The sequence below is a fragment of the Balaenoptera ricei genome, chromosome 4 (genome assembly GCF_028023285.1).
Source record: "Balaenoptera ricei isolate mBalRic1 chromosome 4, mBalRic1.hap2, whole genome shotgun sequence".
NCBI classification, from domain to species: Eukaryota; Metazoa; Chordata; class Mammalia; order Artiodactyla; family Balaenopteridae; genus Balaenoptera; species Balaenoptera ricei.
The window spans coordinates 4335670-4357613 of NC_082642.1; the positions used below are offsets into that span (position 1 = coordinate 4335670).

Sequence of the window (21944 nt, forward strand, 5' to 3'; positions counted from 1 at the left end):
CTGGGCATTCAAACTACTTAGGAAAATGCAAGTTCTAACTTAAATCCCTGCACTCCTGATAATGATCAGGTAGAATTCTATTACAGAAAATCCTTCTTTTAAAACCCGAGGATTTGTAATGTGTCACAGAGTTCAAGTTATGTCAATACACACAATATTTATGGAACTAGGAATCAGGAAGTGGAAAGCTCCTTTCTTAAATACCTGTGGGAAGGAAATGTTATGAAAAGGAAATGCTCTTCCCCACACTCCGACACTAAATTAGCTAAAGGTAGAGAAAAGCTCACAAAAGCAGTTTGGTACCACTTCTAACTTTCTCCCACGACCAGTAAAACTATGAAAATATTCACTTAACAAAATCTTGCTTTGAAAAAGTTGTTCATCAAAGCAAACAGAAAAGGTGCAAGTTTCTAGGCTATTTTTCCCAATAACATTTCAGGATAGGGGAAAGGTGAAAAAAGTCTAGAAAAATGAAATTGAGAAGTAATGAACATAAACTGTTAAGAGAGAAGGTTTTAGAGTCAAAGACTCAGATTAGAATCCTGGCTTTGATGAGAGACCTTGAAAAGAGACTTTATCTCTCTCTGCCTCAGTGTCCTCATCTGTAAAATGGAAATAATACTAGGTTGCTGTGATAACTCAACGGTATACTGCATATACACTCTGAGCACAATGAATGGCACACTGTAACGTGCAATAATATAGGCACTTATCATCATTATTACTATTACTGCTCATCTAACTATAGGGATACCCAAAAACATCATGGCTAGATCATTTGTGGGTACAGAATCCAGGAGAAGAATGAAAGAAACAAATCAGGACACGATTACGTTTACTGGTATGGATAACAAGACTACACTAGATTTCTGCATTCTTTTGGTATTGTGTCTAACACCCAGACCAGGCTAATCTATCTGCAGCTGTAAGGGCACAGCAGGGCTGATTGGAGAAAAAACGCACTACCAATGAGATACTCACGTGAACCACAGCGGGAGGACTAATACCAGCCAAGGGGAAGTGGGTTCTAAATCTCCAGTCACTTCTGTCTTTCTTTGAACCCACCCCCCAACCCCATTTATCTCAAAGGCAATGTATTAGTTCTTTTAAAGAGTTCTTGGGACTTCCCTGGTGGTCCAGTGGTTAGGACTCCGTGCTTCCACTGCAGGGGGCACATGTTCGATTCCTGGTTGGGGAACTAAGATTCCACAAGCCACACAGAGTGGCCAAAAAAAAACTCCTCCTGCATTCCAAACTACCCATGTTAATTGATGTTCTGTGGAAAAGAGGGTTTCCTAGTTGTGGCTGGAACGACCTACTATCGAACCACTGCCTCCTCCCCTGCTTCACAGCTAATCTAAAACAACCCTGGCTGTCCGATTCCCCTGCCGTATGCTGCTTTCCCAGCCTCCTTTATAAGGACAAGTTTTGTGAACCAAGACTGACACGTGAGATACAAGAAGTCTTCTGGGCTTCCCTGGTGGTGCAGTGGTTAAGAATCCGCCTGCCAATGCAGGGGACACGGGTTCAAGCCCTGGTCCAGGAAGATCCCACATGCCGTGGAGCAACTAAGCCCGTGCGCCACAACTACTGAGCCCGTGTGCCACAACTACTGAAGCCTGTGGGCCTAGAGCCCACAAGCTACAACTACTGAGCCCACGTGCCACAACTACTGAAGCCCGCAAGCCACAACTACTGAGCCCATGAGCCACAACTACTGAAGCCCGCAAGCCACAACTACTGAGCCCACGAGCCACAACTACTGAAGCCTGCAAGCCACAACTACTGAGCCCACGTGCCACAACTACTGAGCCCACAAGCTACAACTACTGAAGCCCACAAGCCACAACTACTGAGCCCGCAAGCCACAACTACTGAGCCTGCGCCCTAGAGCCTGCGTGCCACAATTACTGAAGCCTGCGCACCTAAAGCCCATGCTCCACAACAAGAAAAACAACCGCAAGGAGAAGCTACGCACCACCATGAAGAGTAGCCCCTGTTCGCCGCAACTAGAGAAAAGCCCAAGCACAGCAAGGAAGACCCAACGCAGCCAAAAATAAATAAATAATTTTTTTTAAAAAAAGAACTCTTCTGAAGACTGTCTTGGAAAGGTTTTCCTCTGCTGATAAAAAGAAAAGCCACTTGAGAAAAAGAGTCCCTTTGGCCAGGCTCTATTCTTCACCCTTGTCTCCCTCCTGTGTCTTTGAATGAAATGATGATGCCTGGACCTGCAGGAGCCACCTGCAACCATGAAGCTACGTGCACAGGGGCAAAAAGTGAACAGAGCACAGTGCAGCTGAAGAATGGGAAGGCGCTGGGTTACTGGTGACCACTGGATCCGGACTGTCCACCCTCGGTCTTCATGTTTGGTGAGAGAGGTAAATGTCTTAATCACTTGAGCCACTGCTATTTGGGAATTCTGTTACTTGTAGCCAAAAGCCTTCCTAAATGATCCAATAGTGAATCTCCCAAAGGGGAATGGAGTATGTAGGGTTTTCCAAACTCACTTGACTTCTTATGTATGTGTGTGTGTGATAATTCAACATTTTTATCGCTTAAACCCTTTTGTATGGGTAGGTCAAAACATTAGTTGACACAATAGCACAAAATAAAAGCAAGCCAAAAAAAATAATAACTTTCTCTATAGAGCACAGTTTTGTAAATACAATCCTAACTGTTTTTCAGATTGAGGTTACCTGTCATTTATGGATAAGTTTATAGATAAAACTCCGGAAGATGTGAGAAGCCACATGATAAAGTTCCAGACTTGCTTTTACCAAAATTAATTAAAAATGAATCTATAATGGAGCAGAATACAAAAATCACATGTCTTTTAAAAATAAAAGAGAACTCAAAGAAATTTTAACTTGGGTGTGGAATGGGGGGAGCCTGCCCACTGAGTAATGCAGTCACTCAAATTGTTTATATTTAACCATCTAGATGATTGGTTCACATTTGACAAATATTTATTAAATGGTCATTACAGGCCAGGCGCAGTCTCTGCACTGAGGATGCAAAGGTCAACACGACAGACATGAACACATAGTAACACAAATATTATGACAGAGAAAGTGCAGGGTTCTATGGGAACACAGAGCAGCGGAAATCAACCCACTCTAGAGGAATGGATAAGAGCTCCCAGTGGATGTGTGGTCTTCATCTAAGACCTAAAGAATGAAAAGGACTTTGCCTAGAAAAGATTTGGGGTGGAACAGGGTTATGAGGTAGAGAGGGTATTCCAGACAGAGAAAGAACCACGTGCCGGGTCCTGGGGGCTAGAATGCCTCAGTGAGTGCAAGGTGGGACCACGGAAGGGCTGTTTGCAAAGGACAAACTGAGTCTTTTAAAAAGCATACTCTGGGGTTTCCCTGGTGGCACAGTGGTTGAGAATCTGCCTGCCAATGCAGGGGACACGGGTTCGAGCCCTGGTCTGGGAAGATCCCACATGCCGTGGAGCAGCTGGGTCCGTGAGCCACAACTACTGAGCCTGCGCATCTGGAGCCTGTGCTCCGCAACAAGAGAGGCCACGATAGTGAGAGGCCTGCGCACCACGATGAAGAGTGGTCCCCGCTTGCCGCAACTAGAGAAAGCCCTCGCACAGAAACGAAGACCCAACACAGCCAAAACTAAATAAATAAATAAATTTTAAAAAATAATAATAATAAAAAAATAAATAAAAATTAAAAAGCATACTCTGGCTATGGAATGTAAATGGATGGAGGGATGGTGGCATGAAGCCAGCTAGGTGTGTCTTCTGGGTGAGTTCAAGGTGGTGGTACAAGGGCGTGGCAATGTGTGAGGAAAGAAGCGGTTTCGTTGTGAGTAGAAGACTGGGCATTAGACGGATGCGGAGCACGGTGAGGAAAAGGACAAAGTGGGCTTTCAGATTTACTGTGGAGCAACTGGGTGGATGGAGGTGCCCTTTACTAAGCAGGGAACAGACCCTGGAGAAGGAACAGGTTGGAAGGAGATTGGGACATGAAGGTAACCTGAGAAAACTCCAAATACAGCTGTTCACGTCACATGACCATGATGACATTCAGAAATCTATGAAAAATGGCATCAATGTTAAAAGAAAAAAAATGTGTTCTAGAACTAGCTAAGACATTACAGCACATTTCTTCATTCTGTTTTTTTTTAATATAAATTTATTTATTTATTTATATTTATTTTTGGCTGTGTTGGGTCTTCGTTTCTGTGCGAGGGCTTTCTCTAGTTGCGGCAAGTGGGGGCCACTCTTCATCGCGGTGCGCGGGCCTCTCACTATCGTGGCCTCTCTTGTTGCGGAGCACAGGCTCCAGACGCGCAGGCTCAGTAGTTGTGGCTCACGGGCTTAGTCGCTCCGTGGCATGTGGGGTCTTCCCAGACCAGGGCTTGAACCCGTGTCCCCTGCATTGGCAGGCAGATTCCTAACCACTGCGCCACCAGGGAAGCCCCTTCATTCTGTGTTTAAGTGAGGCAGTGGTGATGTGCCGAGCAGTTTAGGAGGTTGAACTGTGTCCTCCAAAAAATATGTTGAAGCCCTAACCCCTGGTGCCGTCCACGTGACCTTATTTGGAAATAAGGTCTTTGCAGACGGAATCTGTTAAGATGAGACCATTCAGAATTAGAGTGGGTCCTAAATCCAATAACTGGTGTCTTTATAAGGAGAGGGCGATTTTAAGACACACAGAGACACAGGAGGCAAGAAGGCCAGATGAAGACAGAGGCAGAGACTGGAGTTACGCTGCCACAAGCCAAGGAGCCCGGGAGCCACCAGGAGCGGAAGAGGCAAGGAAGGATTCTCTCCTGGAGCCTTCAGAGGTGCATGGCCCTGCCAGTTTCTTGACTTCGGAATTCTTCCTGCAGAACTATGAGAGAATAAATGCCTATTGTTTTAAGCCACCCAGTTTATGGTACTTTGTTACAGCAGCTGTAGAAACTATTACAGGGAGGAAGACTGTTTTTAGCTTCAGAAGAAATTGAAAAGGAAGACCTATGCCAGATACAAGGTACTGAATGAGACAAGAAGACAGTTAACTACCTTGCAAAATAAGCGTTTGGGGAGTTTGAACCTATTTAGGTCTTGAATTCAGTTTTCACGTTTCAAAACTGGGGACAATGGTACTTAATCCAGAAGGTTGTACGTCGGGGTGTAGTCTGTGTGCTGTAATGGATAACTAATTATAAGTTATCGCTGGGCAAAAATTGGATATTATAACAAGTTATTATTCATTAATCTATGAGTACAACATGGCAATCTATTCCTTTTTTATTACAATGTTACTGCTACTGCTGTGTCAGGTCTGATAGATTTGCACACCTTCCTCCCTCTGAAGGCAAAGCTGGTTGACAGTTTGCCATCATTCTAGTATAGTGGTTCTCAACTGGGGGACATATGACAATGTCTGGAGACATTTTTGGTTGTCACAACTGGGAGGGAGGCGCCACTAGCAAACAGTAGGTAGAGGCCAGGGATGCTGCTGAAACATCCTACACAGCATAGGGCGCCCCCTGCAACAACGAACTGTAGGGCTTCAATAGTGCCGAGTTGAGAACTCTGCTCTAGAAGTACCCAGACAACCTGCAGTCAAAGCTTCAAGTACCAAGAATTCACTCCCTCATCCAAAGTAGTCAAACCGATCACCTATCCTTCTGAAATCTGACAGAACAGACTATCAATACGGTGACTCACAAGCATTCCAGAGCTAATGGAAACTTTAAACTGCTTTCTGATAGTCTAAAAAAGAGTGAAAATTCCTGTCCTAGCAGACAGGGGCATGGTCACTAGCCGCTCTGCAAGCACTAGCAGTGGTACACACACACACACTGCAGGGCCGAGGTACCCACTCATCCCAACCGCCGGCATAAACCATCTCAGCATAAACCATCTGCCAGACTGGACGGGAGGAGGAAGAGTAAATGTCCTCCCAAAAAGTCCCTCCCAGTACCCAGCGAGCCTTCCTGAAGCTGAAAACCACTGGAGACCCAGCAGCTAATAAGCTCCTTGACTGAATCCTAGAATTATACTTAGGCACTGGGTGGTTGCATCAGTCCTACAGAGCTGGCACAGGTAGTTATCTTTCATCTGTACCTCGTAGCGAAGCCTAAGCGATTGCCTTGTTCAAAGCTGCTGTATCTCCTCCATGGCTGTCTCTGGCATGCAAAGCATTTGTAGCTGGCTCCTTGAAGCTATAAGAGAAATACGGCTGTGCATACTGTACATTTTTAACCCAGCCTGTTTATCAAGACTCTGTGGTCTGCTTGTCATCCTCACTAAATATTCAGGTCATAAACAACTTGAACCTCCAATGCTATTCTCGGAGTCAAGAGCACCTTAGAAATATGATGAGCTAATTGGTGAAGGCAAGAAAACCCCAGTTTTGGTAAAGGCAGCTAGGTACTCAGGGTTGCCCTCTCCATTGAAGCTGTATTTCTTTCTTTTATTAACAAAGAAGTGCAAATATATCTAAGGAAACAAATATGGGATAGCTCACAGTGCAACATTAAATATAATGGCAAAATCTCCTGTGGAGGGCAAAGTACACTGCTAAGTAGCATAGCATATATCTTAATTCTAACTTTCAAAAGTCTGTATTTATTGGGTTCTAGGCAAGTTCAAGAATAAAAGTTGTGGGACTTCCCTGGTGGTCCAGTGGCTAAGACTCCACGCTCCCAGTGCAGGGGGCCTGGGTTTGATCTCTGGTCAGGGAACTAGATCCCACATGCCGCAACTAAGAGTTCCATGCCGTAACTAAGAGTTCCATGCTGTAACTAAAGATCCCACATACCATAACTAAAGATCCCACATGCCGCAATGAAGATCCCGTGTGCGGCAACTAAGACCCAGTGTGACCAAATAAACAAATAAATAAATAAATATTTTTTAAAAAAACGTTGTTCCTTTTAAAAAAAAAAAAAAGAATAAAAGTTGTGACAGTTTTTTGATTAACCAAGATGGCGGAGTAGAAGGACGTGCTGTCACTCCCTCTTGCGAGAGCACCAGAATCACAACTTGCTGCTGGACAATCATTGACAGGAAGACCCTGGACTTCACCAAGGAGGATACCCCACGTCCAAGGACAGAGGAGAAGCCACAGTGAGACGGTAGGAGGGGCGCAATCAGAGTAAAATCAAACCCCATAACTGCTGGGTGGGTGACTCACAGACTGGCGAACACTTATACCACAGAAGTCCACCCACTGGAGTAAAGGTTCTGAGCCCCACGTCAGGCTTCCTAACCTGGGGGTCAGGCAACGGGAGGAGGAATTCCTAGAGAATCAGACTTTGAAGCCGAGTGGGAATTGGATTGCAGGACTTTGACGGGACTGGGGGAAACAGAGACCCCACTCTTGGAGGGCACACACAAAGTAATGTGTGCATCAGGACCCAGGGGAAGGAGCAGTGAGCCTGGGGGAGACTGAACCAGACCTACCTGCTGGTGTTGGGGGGTCTCCTGCAGAGGCGAGTGGTGGCTCTGTTTCACCGTGGGGATAAGGACACTGGCAGCAGAGGTTCTGGGAAGTTCTCCTTGGCGTGAGCCCTCCCAGAGTCTGCCATTAACCCCACCAAAGAGCACGGGTAGGCTCCAGTGTTGGGTTGCCTCAGGCAAAACAGCCAACAGGGAGGGAACCCAGCCCCACCCATCAACAGTCAAGTGGATTAAGGTTTTACTGAGCTCTGACCCGCCACAGCAACAGGGAGGGAACCCAGCCCCACCCATCAACAGTCAAGTGGATTAAGGTTTTACTGAGCTCTGACTGCCACAGCAACAGTCAGCTCTACCCACCACCAGAGCCTCCCATCAAGCCTCTTAGATAGCCTCAACCACCAGAGGGCAGACAACAGAAGCAAGAAAAACTATAATCCTGCAGCCTGTGGACCAAAAACCACAGTTACAGAAAGATAGAGAAGATGAAAAGGCAGAGGGCTATGTACCAGATGAAGGAACAAGAAAAAACCCCAGAAAAACAATTAAATGAAGTGGAGATAGGCAACCTTCCAGAAAAAGAATTCAGAATAATGATAGTGAAGATGATCCAGGACCTTGGAATAAGAATGGAGGCAAAGATTGAGAAGATGCAAGAAATGATTAACAAAGACCTAGAAGAATTAAAGAACAAACAAACAGAGATGACCAATACAATAACTGAAATGAAAACTACACTAGAAGGAATCAATAGCAGAATAACTGAGGCAGAAGAACGGATAAGTGACCTGGAAGACAGAATGATGGAATTCACTGCTGCGGAACAGACTAAAGAAAAAAGAATGAAAAGAAATGAAGACAGCCTAAGAGACCTCTGGGACAACATTAAACGCAACAACATTCGCATTATAGGGGTCCCAGAAGGAGAAGAGAGAGAGAAAGGACCAGAGAAAATATTTGAAGAGATTATAGTCGAAAACTTCCCTAACATGGGAAAGGAAATAATTAATCAAGTCCAGGAAGCACAGAGAGTCCCATACAGGATAAACCCAAGGAGAAACACGCCGAGACACATAGTAATCAAAGTGGCAAAAATTAAAGACAAAGAAAAATTATTGAAAGCAGCAAGGGAAAAACGACAAATAACATACAAGGGAACTCCCATAAGGTTAACAGCTGATTTCTCAGCAGAAACTCTGCAAGCCAGAAGGGAGTGGCATGATATACTTAAAGTGATGAAAGGGAAGAACCTACAACCAAGATTACTCTACCCAGCAAGGATCTCATTTAGATTTGATGGAGAAATCAAAAGCTTTACAGACAAGCAAAAGCTAAGAGAATTCAGCACCACCAAACCAGCTCTACAACAAATGCTAAAGGAACTTCTCTAAGTGGGAAACACAAGAGAAGAAAAGGACCTACAAAAACAAACCCAAAACAATTAAGAAAATGGTCATAGGAACATACATATCGATAATTACCTTAAACGTGAATGGATTAAATGCCCCAACCAAAAGACATAGACTGGCTGAATGGATACAAAAACAAGACCCATATATATGCTGTCTACAAGAGACCCACTTTAGACCTCAGGACACATACAGACTGAAAGTGAGGGGATGGAAAAAGATATTCCATGCAAATGGAAATCAAAAGAAAGCTGGAGTAGCTATACTCATATCAGATAAAATAGACTTTAAATTAAAGAATGTTACAAGAGACAAGGAAGGACACTACATAATGATCCAGGGATCAATCCAAGAAGAAGATATAACAATTATAAATATATATGCACCCAACATAGGAGCACCTCAATACATAAGGCAACTGCTAACAGCTATAAAAGAGGAAATCGACAGTAACACAATAATAGTGGGGGACTTTAACACCTCACTTACACCAATGGACAGATCATCCAAAATGAAAATAAATAAGGAAACAGAAGCTTTAAATGACACAATAGACCAGATAGATTTAATTGATATATATAGGACATTCCATCCAAAAACAGCAGATTACACGTTCTTCTCAAGTGCGCACGGAACATTCTCCAAGATAGATCACATCTTGGGTCACAAATCAAGCCTCAGTAAATTTAAGAAAATTGAAATCATATCAAGCATCTTTTCTGACCACAACGCTATGAGATTAGAAATGAATTACAGGGAAAAAAACGTAAAAAGGACAAACACATGGAGGCTAAACAATACGTTACTAAATAACCAAGAGATCACTGAAGAAATCAAAGAGGAAATCAAAAAATACCTAGAGACAAATGACAATGAAAACACGACGACCCAAAACCTATGGGATGCAGCAAAAGCAGTTCTAAGAGGGAAGTTTATAGCTATACAAGCCTACCTAAAGAAACAAGAAAAAGCTCAAGTAAACAATCTAACCTTACACTTAAAGAAACTAGAGAAAGAAGAACAAACAAAACCCAAAGTTAGCAGAAGGAAAGAAATCATAAAGATCAGAGCAGAAATAAATGAAATAGAAACAAAGAAAACAATAGCAAAGATCAATAAAACTAAAAGTTGGTTCTTTGAGAAGATAAACAAAATTGATAAGCCATTAGCCAGACTCATCAAGAAAAAGAGGGAGAGGACTCAAATCAATAAAATCAGAAATGAAAAAGGAGAAGTTACAACAGACACTGCAGAAATACAAAGCATCCTAAGAGACTACTACAAGCAACTTTATGCCAATAAAATGGACAACCTGGAAGAAATGGACAAATTCTTAGAAAGGTATAACCTTCCAAGACTGAACCAGGAAGAAATAGAAAATATGAACAGACCAATCACAAGTAATGAAATTGAAACTGTGATTAAAAATCTTCCAACAAACAAAAGTCCAGGACCAGATGGCTTCCCAGGTGAATTCTATCAAACATTTAGAGAAGAGCTAACACCCATCCTTCTCAAACTCTTCCAAAAAATTGCAGAGGAAGGAACACTCCCAAACTCATTCTATGAGGCCACCATCACCCTGATACCAAAACCAGACAAAGACACTACAAAAAAAGAAAATTACAGACCAATATCACTGATGAATATAGATGCAAAAATCCTCAACAAAATACTAGCAAACAGAATCCAACAACACATTAAAAGGATCATACACCACGATCAAGTGGGATTTATCCCAGGGATGCAAGGATTCTTCAATATACGCAAATCAATCAATGTGATACACCATATTAACAAATTGAAGAATAAAAACCATATGATCATCTCAATAGATGCAGAAAAAGCTTTTGACAAAATTCAACACCCATTTCTGATAAAAACTCTCCAGAAAGTGGGCATAGAGGGAACCTACCTCAACATAATAAAGGCCATATATGACAAACCCACAGCAAACATCATTCTCAATGGTGAAAAACTGAAAGCATTTCCTCTAAGATCAGGAACGAGACAAGGATGTCCACTCTCACCACTATTATTCAACATAGTTTTGGAAGTCCTAGCCACGGCAATCAGAGAAGAAAAAGAAATAAAAGGAATACAAATTGGAAAAGAAGAAGTAAAACTGTCACTGTTTGCGGATGACATGATACTATACATAGAGAATCCTAAAACTGCCACCAGAAAACTGCTAGAGCTAATTAATGAATATGGTAAAGTTGCAGGATACAAAATTAATGCACAGAAATCTCTTGCATTCCTATACACTAATGATGAAAAATCTGAAAGAGAAATTATGGAAACACTCCCATTTACCATTGCAACAAAAAGAATAAAATACCTAGGAATAAACCTACCTAGGGAGACAAAAGACCTGTATGCAGAAAACTATAAGACACTGATGAAAGAAATTAAAGATGATACCAACAGATGGAGAGATATACCATGTTCTTGGATTGGAAGAATCAACATTGTGAAAATGAGTATACTACCCAAAGCAATCTACAGATTCAATGCAATCCCTATCAAATTACCAATGGCATTTTTTACGGAGCTAGAACAAATCATCTTAAAATTTGTATGGAGACACAAAAGACCCCGAATAGGCAAAGCAGTCTTGAGGCAAAAAAATGGAGCTGGAGGAATCAGACTCCCTGACTTCAGACTATACTACAAAGCTACAGTAATCAAGACAATATGGTACTGGCACAAAAACAGAAACATAGATCAATGGAACAAGATAGAAAGCCCAGACATTAACCCACGCACCTATGGTCAACTAATCTATGACAAAGGAGGCAAAGATATACAATGGAGAAAAGACAGTCTCTTCAATAAGTGGTGCTGGGAAAACTGGACAGCTACATGTAAAAGAATGAAATTAGAATACTCCCTAACACCATACACAAAAATAAACTCAAAATGGATTAGAGACCTAAATATAAGACTGGACACTATAAAACTCTTAGAGGAAAACATAGGAAGAACACTCTTTGACATAAATCACAGCAAGATCTTTTTTGATCCACCTCCTAGAGTAATGGAAATAAAAACAAAAATAAACAAGTGGGACCTAATGAAACTTCAAAGCTTTTGCACAGCAAAGGAAACCATAAACAAGACGAAAAGACAACCCTCAGAATGGGAGAAAATATTTGCAAATGAATCAACCGACAAAGGATTAATCTCCAAAATATATAAACAGCTCATTCAGCTCAATATCAAAGAAACAAACACCCCAATCCAAAAATGGGCAGAAGACCTAAATAGACATTTCTCCAAAGAAGACATACAGATGGCCACGAAGCACATGAAAAGATGCTCAACATCACTAATTATTAGAGAAATGCAAATCAAAACTACAATGAGGTACCACCTCACTCCTGTTAGAATGGACATCATCAGAAAATCTACAAACAACAAATGCTGGAGAGGGTGTGGTGAAAAGGGAACCCTCTTGCACTGTTGGTGGGAATGTAAATTGATACAGCCACTATGGAGAACAATATGGAGGTTCCTTAAAAAACTAAAAATAGAATTACCATATGACCCAGCAATCCCACTACTGGGCATATACCCAGAGAAAACCGTGATTCAAAAAGACACATGCACCCGAATGTTCATTGCAGCACTATTTACAATAGCCAGGTCATGGAAGCAACCTAAATGCCCATCAACAGATGAATGGATAAAGAAGATGTGGTACATATATACAATGGAATATTACTCAGCCATAAAAAGGAACGAAATTGAGTCATTTGTTGAGACGTGGATGGATCTAGAGACTGTCATACAGAGTGAAGTAAGTCAGAAAGAGAAAAACAAATATTGTATATTAATGCATGTATGCGGAACCTAGAAAAATGGTACAGATGAGCCAGTTTGCAGGGCAGAAGTTGAGACACAGATGTAGAGAATGGACATATGGACACCAAGGGGGGAAAACTGCGGTGGGGTGGGGATGGTGGTGTGCTGAATTGGGCGATTGGGATTGACATGTATACACTGATGTGTATAAAACTGATGCCTAATAAGAACCTGCAGTATAAAAAAACAAACAAAACAACTAATACTAAACTTTCATTGGGTTATTTGTATGGAAACATGTTAATATAAATGTTTCAGACATTAAAAAAAAAAAAAAAAAAAAAGTTGTGACATACTGGTTTAAATACCCTTAATGTTTTCATCACCATAAGCAAAACTACATTTACATTTAAAATTGGCTTGGTACTGTCAATGTATATTTTATCATTAAAAATCAAAAGTTTAGTGAAAGCTTTTGGTCCATTGAGACAGAACAAATATCTCAACAGCTGGAAGATGTTAAAAGTCAAGAGTTCTGGCATTTGAAGAGTCATATATAATTACCCTCCTCTAAAAACAAAACATCGCAAAGAAAGCCAAAGAAACTTGCTATCTCATAGGAAACCAACAAAACACAAAAATACAGAAATTATAATTCCTCTCCAATCTGTATTTATAAAATTTACTTAGCTACTAGAACTATTTAAACTGTCCCAGGTAAGAGAAATAATCTCTTCCTGAAGCTATGGGAACCCTGTTTTCCTAAGTATGAAAAATAATCATCAGCATCTTTATGTATTTCATCGTCACATTATGGCTCTTCAGGGCAGACCATACAAAGTTTTCACGTCACCTCGACAGCCGAGCAGCTGAAGTAATTCATAATACAGTCTGATTAAAAGGAGCAGAAAGAAAAGCTCAACCTCCGTTTCAATTTAGTTTGAACTTTCAAGCTAAAATGTCAGCAACTCAGAAGCAGAATTCGAATAAACATTTCATGATAAATTTGGGCATTAATTTTATATATTCACAGAAGCCCGTTTCCATGATTCTCTTTACTTTGTCTAAACTGCACCCTGTGAACTAACTACTACTATTCCTATCATATGCCAGCAATTCAGCCTACCTTCATCGCCTTCATATGTGGAAATAACAAACCACAGATCTATATCCTCATTCTAAGTTCATATTCTAGGAAAGACGGACTATTTATGGAGAAACAGCAGGAAAATATTTTATAATCCAACACATACTGAGTACATTTAATAAAGAATGCTCCCTAGAGAAAGGCAGAGCTAAGGGCTAAGGGGAGTATGTGTATGTGTATGTGTATGTGCATGTATGTGTGTGTTTTGAGTGGGAACAGTTAGAACAAATGCTGTAAAGAAAAAACTTGTACAGTATTCCTTCTGGAGCAGGACCTGACTCCACAACCAGAAGTCTAAAGTAAGAGGAATAAACACTCTGCCAACCAAGGGATTGACTTTCTACCCTGAAGCACGGAGTATTGGAGTATTGCTAACATCCTCCCAGCCACGGGGAAACTTTTTTCTAAAAAAAAAAAAAATCTAATCTTTCTAAAGATTTTCTAACAATCTTTAAGAGCAGTGGATTTTAAATTAAGTTACAAGAAGTGCTAGAGTCACACCCCAGCTTGTTCTCAACCGGAGCAACTTTTGTCTGTTTTATACAAAGGTCCTATGGCAGAAGAACTGTGAAAAATGCTGATCGAAAATATTAAGAGGGTTGCCTCCCCAGGGATGTCATGAGAATCCAGTGACATAAACCTGTCAAATGTTTAGAACGAGGTTTGCACGCTATAAAAGCCCAGCAGCAGTTGGCTAGGATAATGATGCTGGTAACAATTCAAGTCTTCGCTGTAGAGGTAATTTTAAAAAAATGAAGCACAGAGGCTTGTATGAGTCCATGTGTAGAAATTATACACCTGACATCTCAAGCTTTTCAAGGATGATCACCTCCAACAGGTGTTTGAATTACAGAGCTTCAAAACTGGATGTACAGCGAGCAACACCACAAGAAGGCTTACCTCTTCTTCTTGGTGATAATGAGCACGTCGTTGAAGAGGAAGAAGTAGACTTGCTGTTTGGACGTCCTTTTTGAGAAAAGCCCAGTGTCTTCCACATAGGCTGTCAACTCACCTCTTTTGACCAACCACCGGGAAGAGGAGACTAGAGGAAAAGGCTACAAAAAGAGAAACACTCAGTACCCAAAGCCAAAGTCAAGTCCTTTTAGGATTATTGAAAGTAAAGTATAAAACTTACATTCAAACAAATGATATATCATTATTTTATATAATAGTGTATGTATTTAACAGGTAAGTAATAGTGAAATACAGTTAGAGAAGGATAGCACATTCTCCAAGAGAAAATCAGAAAGAACAATTTATTTTCCAATATAAAAAACTATTAATATTAACTTGCCTATATAAAAACTAAAACTCAATCAGAAAACGTTTTTGGGTCAACCAAAAATTATTACCCTTCCATTAACTCTTAACTGAAAAAGAAGATTGATAAGGAGTCACTTAAAACTGAAAAGCCTCAAAAGGAAACCTATTGGTATCAACTGAAGTTATTTTAAATATCACAAATCAGAATCCAAACATACGAAAAAAACACTGATAGCCGCGGTTAAAAAGAGACAAATTGGGCTTCCCTGGTGGCGCAGTGGTTGAGAATCTGCCTGCCAATGCAGGGGACATGGGTTCGAGCCCCGGTCCGGGAAGATCCCACATGCCGCGGAGCAACTGGGCCCGTGAGCCACAACTACTGAGCCTGCGCGTCTGGAGCCTGTGCTCCGCAACAAGAGAGGCCGCGATAGTGAGAGGCCCACGCACCGTGATGAAGAGTGGCTCCCGCTTGCCACAACTAGAGAAAGCCCTCGCACAGAAACGAAGACCCAACACAGCCATAAATAAATAAAATAAAATAAATAATAATAATAAAAAAAATTTTTGAAAAAAAAAAAAAAGAAGACGCTATAAAAATGACCAAAATATTTAGAAGAATCGCAGTAGCCCAAATTGCTCCTATGTGAATTCCCACAGTTTAGAAGCTTAGTCTAAGACTAGAATCCAGGTGTGAATCAAAAATAAGAAAAGAAATTCATGAACAAAAACACATCCTTAAAGGTATGGATATAATTCCCATGGAGAAAAGATTTTCATTCTTTTTGGTGTTACTTAGCATCCTAGAAAACCAGCCTCAGCATAAAATTTAACTAATTTTATGGGCCAGTGAGACAAGGAAGAGCAAGTTTTTTCTAAACTGAGACAAAAATGCATCATTTAGCCATTTTAAAGTATACAGGTAATTCAGCGGCTTTTAGTACATTCACAATATTGTGCAATGGTCATCACTATCTAATTCCAGAACACTTCCATTACCCTAAAAAGAAAGTCTCTATGCACTGAGCAGTCACTCTCCACTCTGCCCTCCCATTAATTATCCTTACAATAACTCCATGAGGGAAAAGCACCATTATCAGTCCCACTTTACGGTTCAGAAAACTAAGAAATGAAAGTTAAGTAATGCCCAAAGTCCTACAGCTAGTAAGTAGTGGAGCTACAACTGAACTCAGGCAGGCTGGCTCCAGAGCCCACGCTCTTAACTTATATCGGCTTCCTGTGCCGATCCGGTGGGCTCTCCTCACCCCTCTCACATTACCACGTGCAGCACATGATACTCGTCCAGACACTTACTAATTTAAAAATGAAAAATACATGTAAGTAAACATACATACATACATTCAAACATACATAAATATCTAATACACACACACACACAGACATATATATAAGCTTTTATCCCCTTCAAATGAGAAAAAGACTAGCATTATTTTGCTGCCATGGTTAAGAATGTGGACGCTGCAGTCAGTCGCAGATCTGAATCCAGGCTTCAGTACTTCTTGGTGTATGACTTTGAGCAAATAATCTACTATTTCTAGCTTCGAATTCCTCAACGATAAAATGGGAATAATAATTAGATACTTCATGGGGTTCCTGTGAGAATTCAATGAGACTATGTGAAAATGGCACATAGTAAATACTCAGTAAATATTTTCATGGCAATAATGGCTACGGTAGGACCATAAACCAAATAGAACCAACACAGAACCCGCTACCTTTCCCTCAGGGTCGTTCCTCCTCTTGGATACCCTACCTCGGTGGATGGTGTGACTCTCCATCCAGTCGACCAGACTAGACACCTGCGGTACCACGGCTAGAGCCCTCCTCCAGGCACCCCGCTTTATCTCTCTGCCTCTGCTTCCAGTCTCCAAACTGGTTTTCTGGCTCCGGTTTTATTACATGCCCAACTTACCCTCCACATAGCTGCTGTAATACATTTTTAAAATAATAAACTGAATCTGGTGTATGTGTGTAGAGTGGGAAGGGGAGGTTGTTAAAAAAAAAAAAGTCCTATGAAAACTATTAAGTGAACAACCTCCTTCCCATCCCGTTCCTCATCTACCCAGTTCCCAACCACTGATTACAGCCCCTACAAGGTAGCAACTGTTATTGTTCTTCTATAACTTTCCAGAGATTTCTTACACATAAGCAACTTTTATACTCTTTTTTCCTCCTGTTCTGCACCTTACTTTTTTCACTTAATAATATAAGACAGAAAGCATACCATATCGATTCCTAAAATTCTTCATTTTTTTTTAAGTTGAGTGGTCTTACATAATTTAGGTGTACTATAATTTATTTAATCAGTCCCCTATTGATAGATGTTTAGGTTGTTTCTAATCTTTTGCAATCAAAACAATGCCATATCAGTAACTTTGTGTGTATGTCTGTATATGTGTGTGTGTGTAATTTTATACGTTCATGAGTATATCAATAGGATAAATTCTTAGAAGTAAAATTGCTGGGTCATAGTAACTTGCATTTGTAATTTTGATAGTTATTGACAAATTGCCCACCACTGGGGTTATAACAATCTTTCCCATGAGCAACAGATAAACATGGCTTTCCCAACAACTCACTGATAACATGTTTTATCAAACTTCTGAATTATTTATAAATCTAAGTGGCAGAATACATTATTTTAATTTCAATTAGCAATTTTCTTCTGAATGAAGTAAAGCATCTTTTCAGATGTTTAACAGTCATTTGTATTTCCTCTTCTGACAACAGTTTTCTAGTTTGCAATTTTCTAATGGATTTTTTCCTTATCTTCTTCTTACCACTTTGAGGTTACATGTTGGGAATATTAACCCTTTACCTATATGTGAGTTCTAAATTTTTTTCCCAGTTTCCTATTTCCCTTTTCACTTTTTAAATGCCCTTTAATTTTCACTCTATGGAGAAATTTTTTAAATTTTCACGTCGATCAATTTTCCTTTTAATGACTTCTGGATTTGGAATAAGTTTAAAAGGCTTTTTACTATGATGCTAAAGTCATCTTTACTAAATGCGCATCTGACTGTGTCACTTCCATGCTTTGAACTTTTCAGTGGCTCCCAGATGATCCTGCTCTGCTCTTTCTTTTGGCACACAAGGCCCTTCCCATGAGTGCTAGTTCTGCCCTGATCCCCTCCACCCCACTGAAAATGTGCAATTCCTGGGCTACAGCAGCTGAAACCATGTCCTGTGCATTTGCTCCTGCTCTTCACTCCTGGAAGACCCTCCTCTCTCTCCTTTCAAGATCAGCTCAAGCACACCTCCAGTGTGAAGCCCTGCCTGGCTGCTACAAGCTCCCCACCCCTTTGTCCCTCATGCTTAGGGCCGGCCACGCCCTCTCCATTGCTGGTGTTCTCAAAACTCTTCTATCTCCCATAACAGCTGTAGACTTGGCTCACTCCTTTGTATTTCTGTAGGCTTCTACTAGATGGTAAGCTCCCCGAGGGCAGGGATCATGCTTTTGTTTTCCCACTTCAGTCCACAAAGGTGCTCATGAAATTTGTTGAAAGAATGCATGTGCTTGGACAAACCACTTAACTTCTTTGAACATCTGTTTTCTCGTCTTTGAAATGAACTGAATAAAAATGTCCACTGTTATCCATAAAGTGTTATAGAAATGAGGTCCTAAGGTTGTATTAGTATTTCTAAGTGGTCTGAATTAAGTCCTTCATTATAAATCTAAACTTAGAATATTTTCCTTTAAGTTTGCAATTTTAATCATTGAACCAAGAGGAAACAAAAATCCAAACACTCATGCACTCAATTGATGTTAATCACTTATTTTTAAGAACCCTTGGGGTAAGCATTTTTTCAGTTACAAGTTAATTGTGGTTCTAGAGAAACAGAGCTTAAAGGTATCTTAAACCAGCTGATTATCAGTGAAGAAAGAAAAAGAAAAATGGTTAGGGAAGGGACTTATCAACTTTTAAAATGGAAACGGTTAGAGATTTATCATCTTTAAAAAGGAGGGGATTAAAAAAAATCCTTTGATGTACAGATATATTTTCTAAAATACTTAGAAACAAATGAAAGTGAAGGACAGGATCCTTTGTGAAGGATAGGAAAAAATGGGTTTTGAAATTGCCGTAAATTTCTATATGAGGGTATAATAACTAAAGTGTGTGTGCGTGCATGTGCACGCTGTTTTTAGCAAGTATCCATCATTTTCTAAGAAGAATCACGGATCACCTTTCTGCATTTAAATCTTTATAGTCAGGGTGTCACAGTGGAAGAGTTTACACTGATCTGCAAGTCAGGACGTCTGGACCCTAGTCCTGATTTTGCCACCACGAGCCGAATGACCCTGTTAACAATTAATTATTCTTGGGGTTGTATTTTCCTCATTTATAAAATAAAAGGGTGTAGCTGTACTATATCAGTGGCCCTCAAACTATATGACACAGCAGAGAGTTATCTGCATAATGCCACGATCGCGCTAATCCCACTGCACAAATTAGGAACACTTTCACCATGAAAAAATATGACCGCTTTAAGTTGGTTAATTAAATTCAAGTGGCATAAAACGAAACAGAATCACAACCATGAGCACTCACATCCATTAAGATTTGAATTGTGAGCCAACAAAGGAGTTGACCGTGGCCTAGCCTCGCCATTAATTGTTATTTCCTTCTTTGTTCATCCTGTCATCTGCCCCTGAGCAGTATGAGACAAGCAGTAACAGGCAGCACATATGCAAAAAAGAATTATGGAAGAAAAACAAATTTGAAAAGAACAATTCACTAATAATCCTTTTTTGCAAAAAAGAATTATGGAAGAAAAACAAATTTGAAAAGAACAATTCACTAATAATCCTTTTTTGCAAACTGAGAAAGGAGTGTCCTTATTTGATTTAGGAGAACACCCTGGTCCAGCTCGTGGGATACCACTGTTTTGCAGGATACTTTGAGAATACTAAAGAAATCTCCTTTCTATTCTAAAATTCTATTATTTTTATCCACCCTTTTCTCAAGTTTGGTGTCTTCCTAGGGAAAAAAGAAAGTGCTAGTTAGATAATCCCTAACTCTGTGGCCTAGAGAAAGGTCACTTTATCTGGTATTAGCAAGAGCTGAATTGTCCAAAGCAAAGCATCTGCTATTTCCCCTGCCAGCCTCTCTGTAATCAATTTATGGCCCTGCTGTGAAAAGCAAATTCCTCTCTACTTTGTTGCCCTCAACTACCTCTTTATTCACATAAGATTTAAGCAAGAGCAGTAACAAATCTATTTATGAAGAAGTATGAGAGAATACCTTAATTTTAAATTCCAGCTGAGAGTTAATTGTGTACATCATTTCAGTCCTTTCCATCTTCCGAGCTCCTTCATTGCAGAGTCGAACCAACTGGAAACAGAGAATGATAAGGAGGGTTAAGAGGTGAAGGAGAGAAACCTCACTTTCAAATGCAGATCTCACAGGAAATAATTAGCACTGTGGAATCTCCAGAGACTCATTCCAGACAGTTAAAGAACTCACAGTTTCACACAGTCAAGACTTTGTACCCAGTTGGAAGTGGTGTCATCAGGATGTGAAGACGGAGGAAAAAAACGTCCTGAGAACTTTCAGGGACACACATCCTCTGTGCATTATCACACGATGCCCTCCACATACACTTAGCAGATTCCTCACATGGTCCAGTCTGCTCCATTCTGCTCCTTTCCTCTGCCCCCTCCTCCTCGCCTTCACCCATGGGAACACCACCAAACTCAGAGCAAGCTGCACCTCTCTCCCCACTTCGTATCAGAGCAGCTGAGGGCAGACCACTTGACTTCAAAGGCAAATTCTCAGCAGAATGCTACATGCAAAGCATGTGACCAGTAACCTGGATGCTAGAAGAGGAAAGCCTTCCATTGGAACCTAATGGTCAATGATTCTTCAAGGATGGTCAAGCTAAGGGAAATTCAGTTCAATTAGAACTACTGAATTATCTACAAACAGAATGAACTCATAGTCCTTTGATGAGTAGCTGTGATATCATGATTTATAATAAACAAAATATATATTTTGTGTTTGTCCATGGTTTCTGGCACACAGCTCCTAAAACCCTTGTAATTTCCTACGGAAGAGCCACAGGGGCATCTCTGGTTATAATTTAGTTTTGCTACCAGTTCCTGAAATAGCTCCAGGGCATAGAAGTGAAATGGGTATCTTCTGTTATTCATAACAAGCCCCTTCCAACCACGGCTGAGTTTATGTTAATGAGGTGACTTCTGGTAAGCCCCTAAGGATGGGGCTGGTTGCCAGGGGAACCAACCAAGTGATTAAAGAGAAGGCTGGAACTTTTAGCCCTGCAGACTTCCAGGGAGGGGAAAGGGGCTGGAGATAACGTGATCACTACTGGACAATGAATAATTCACACCTACATAATGAAGCCTCCATAAAAATCCCTGAACTTCGGACTTGGAGAGCTTCCGGGTTGGTGAAGAAGAACACTTCTGCGTGCTGGGAGGGTGCCATCTCAAGCTCCATGAGGACAGAACATCCTGGGCTCAGGATCCTTCTGGACCACACCTTATCTCTTCATCTGGCTGTTCATTCTTATCCCTTAATATCCTTTGTAATAAACCACTAATCTAGTAAGTAAACTGTTTTCCTGAGTTCTGTGAGCCCCTCTAGCAAATTAATCAAACCTGAGAAGGGGGGTCATGGGAACTTGATTTATAGCCAGTGGGTCAGAAACACAGGTAACAACCTGGACTTGTGATTAGTGACTGAAATGAAGTTGGAGGTGTAGTCTTGCGGGCTTGAGCCCTTATCCTGTGGGATCTGATGCTATATCTCCAGGTGGAGTGAGAACTGAATTGAATACCGTCAGACACCCAGCTGGTACAGCAGAACTACTTGGTGTGAGGAAAAACCCCACATATTTGGTGACCACAAGGGTCAGAAATGAAGTGCTCTGT

At 40.8% G+C, this 21944-nt stretch overlaps 1 protein-coding gene across 2 annotated transcripts in view; it reads right to left on the reverse strand.

Annotated features, from left to right (window-relative positions):
* The window catches only part of ARHGEF26 (Rho guanine nucleotide exchange factor 26), a 150008-nt gene that overhangs the window by 36140 nt on the left and 91924 nt on the right, over window positions 1–21944 (reverse strand). For both annotated transcript variants that reach the window (XM_059920084.1, XM_059920083.1), the window contains exons 10-11: window positions 20296–20385; window positions 14672–14826 (exon numbers count right to left, since the gene is read on the reverse strand). In XM_059920084.1, coding sequence (XP_059776067.1) covers window positions 14672–14826; window positions 20296–20385 — 245 coding nt within the window. The remainder of the gene's footprint in view (window positions 1–14671; window positions 14827–20295; window positions 20386–21944) is intronic.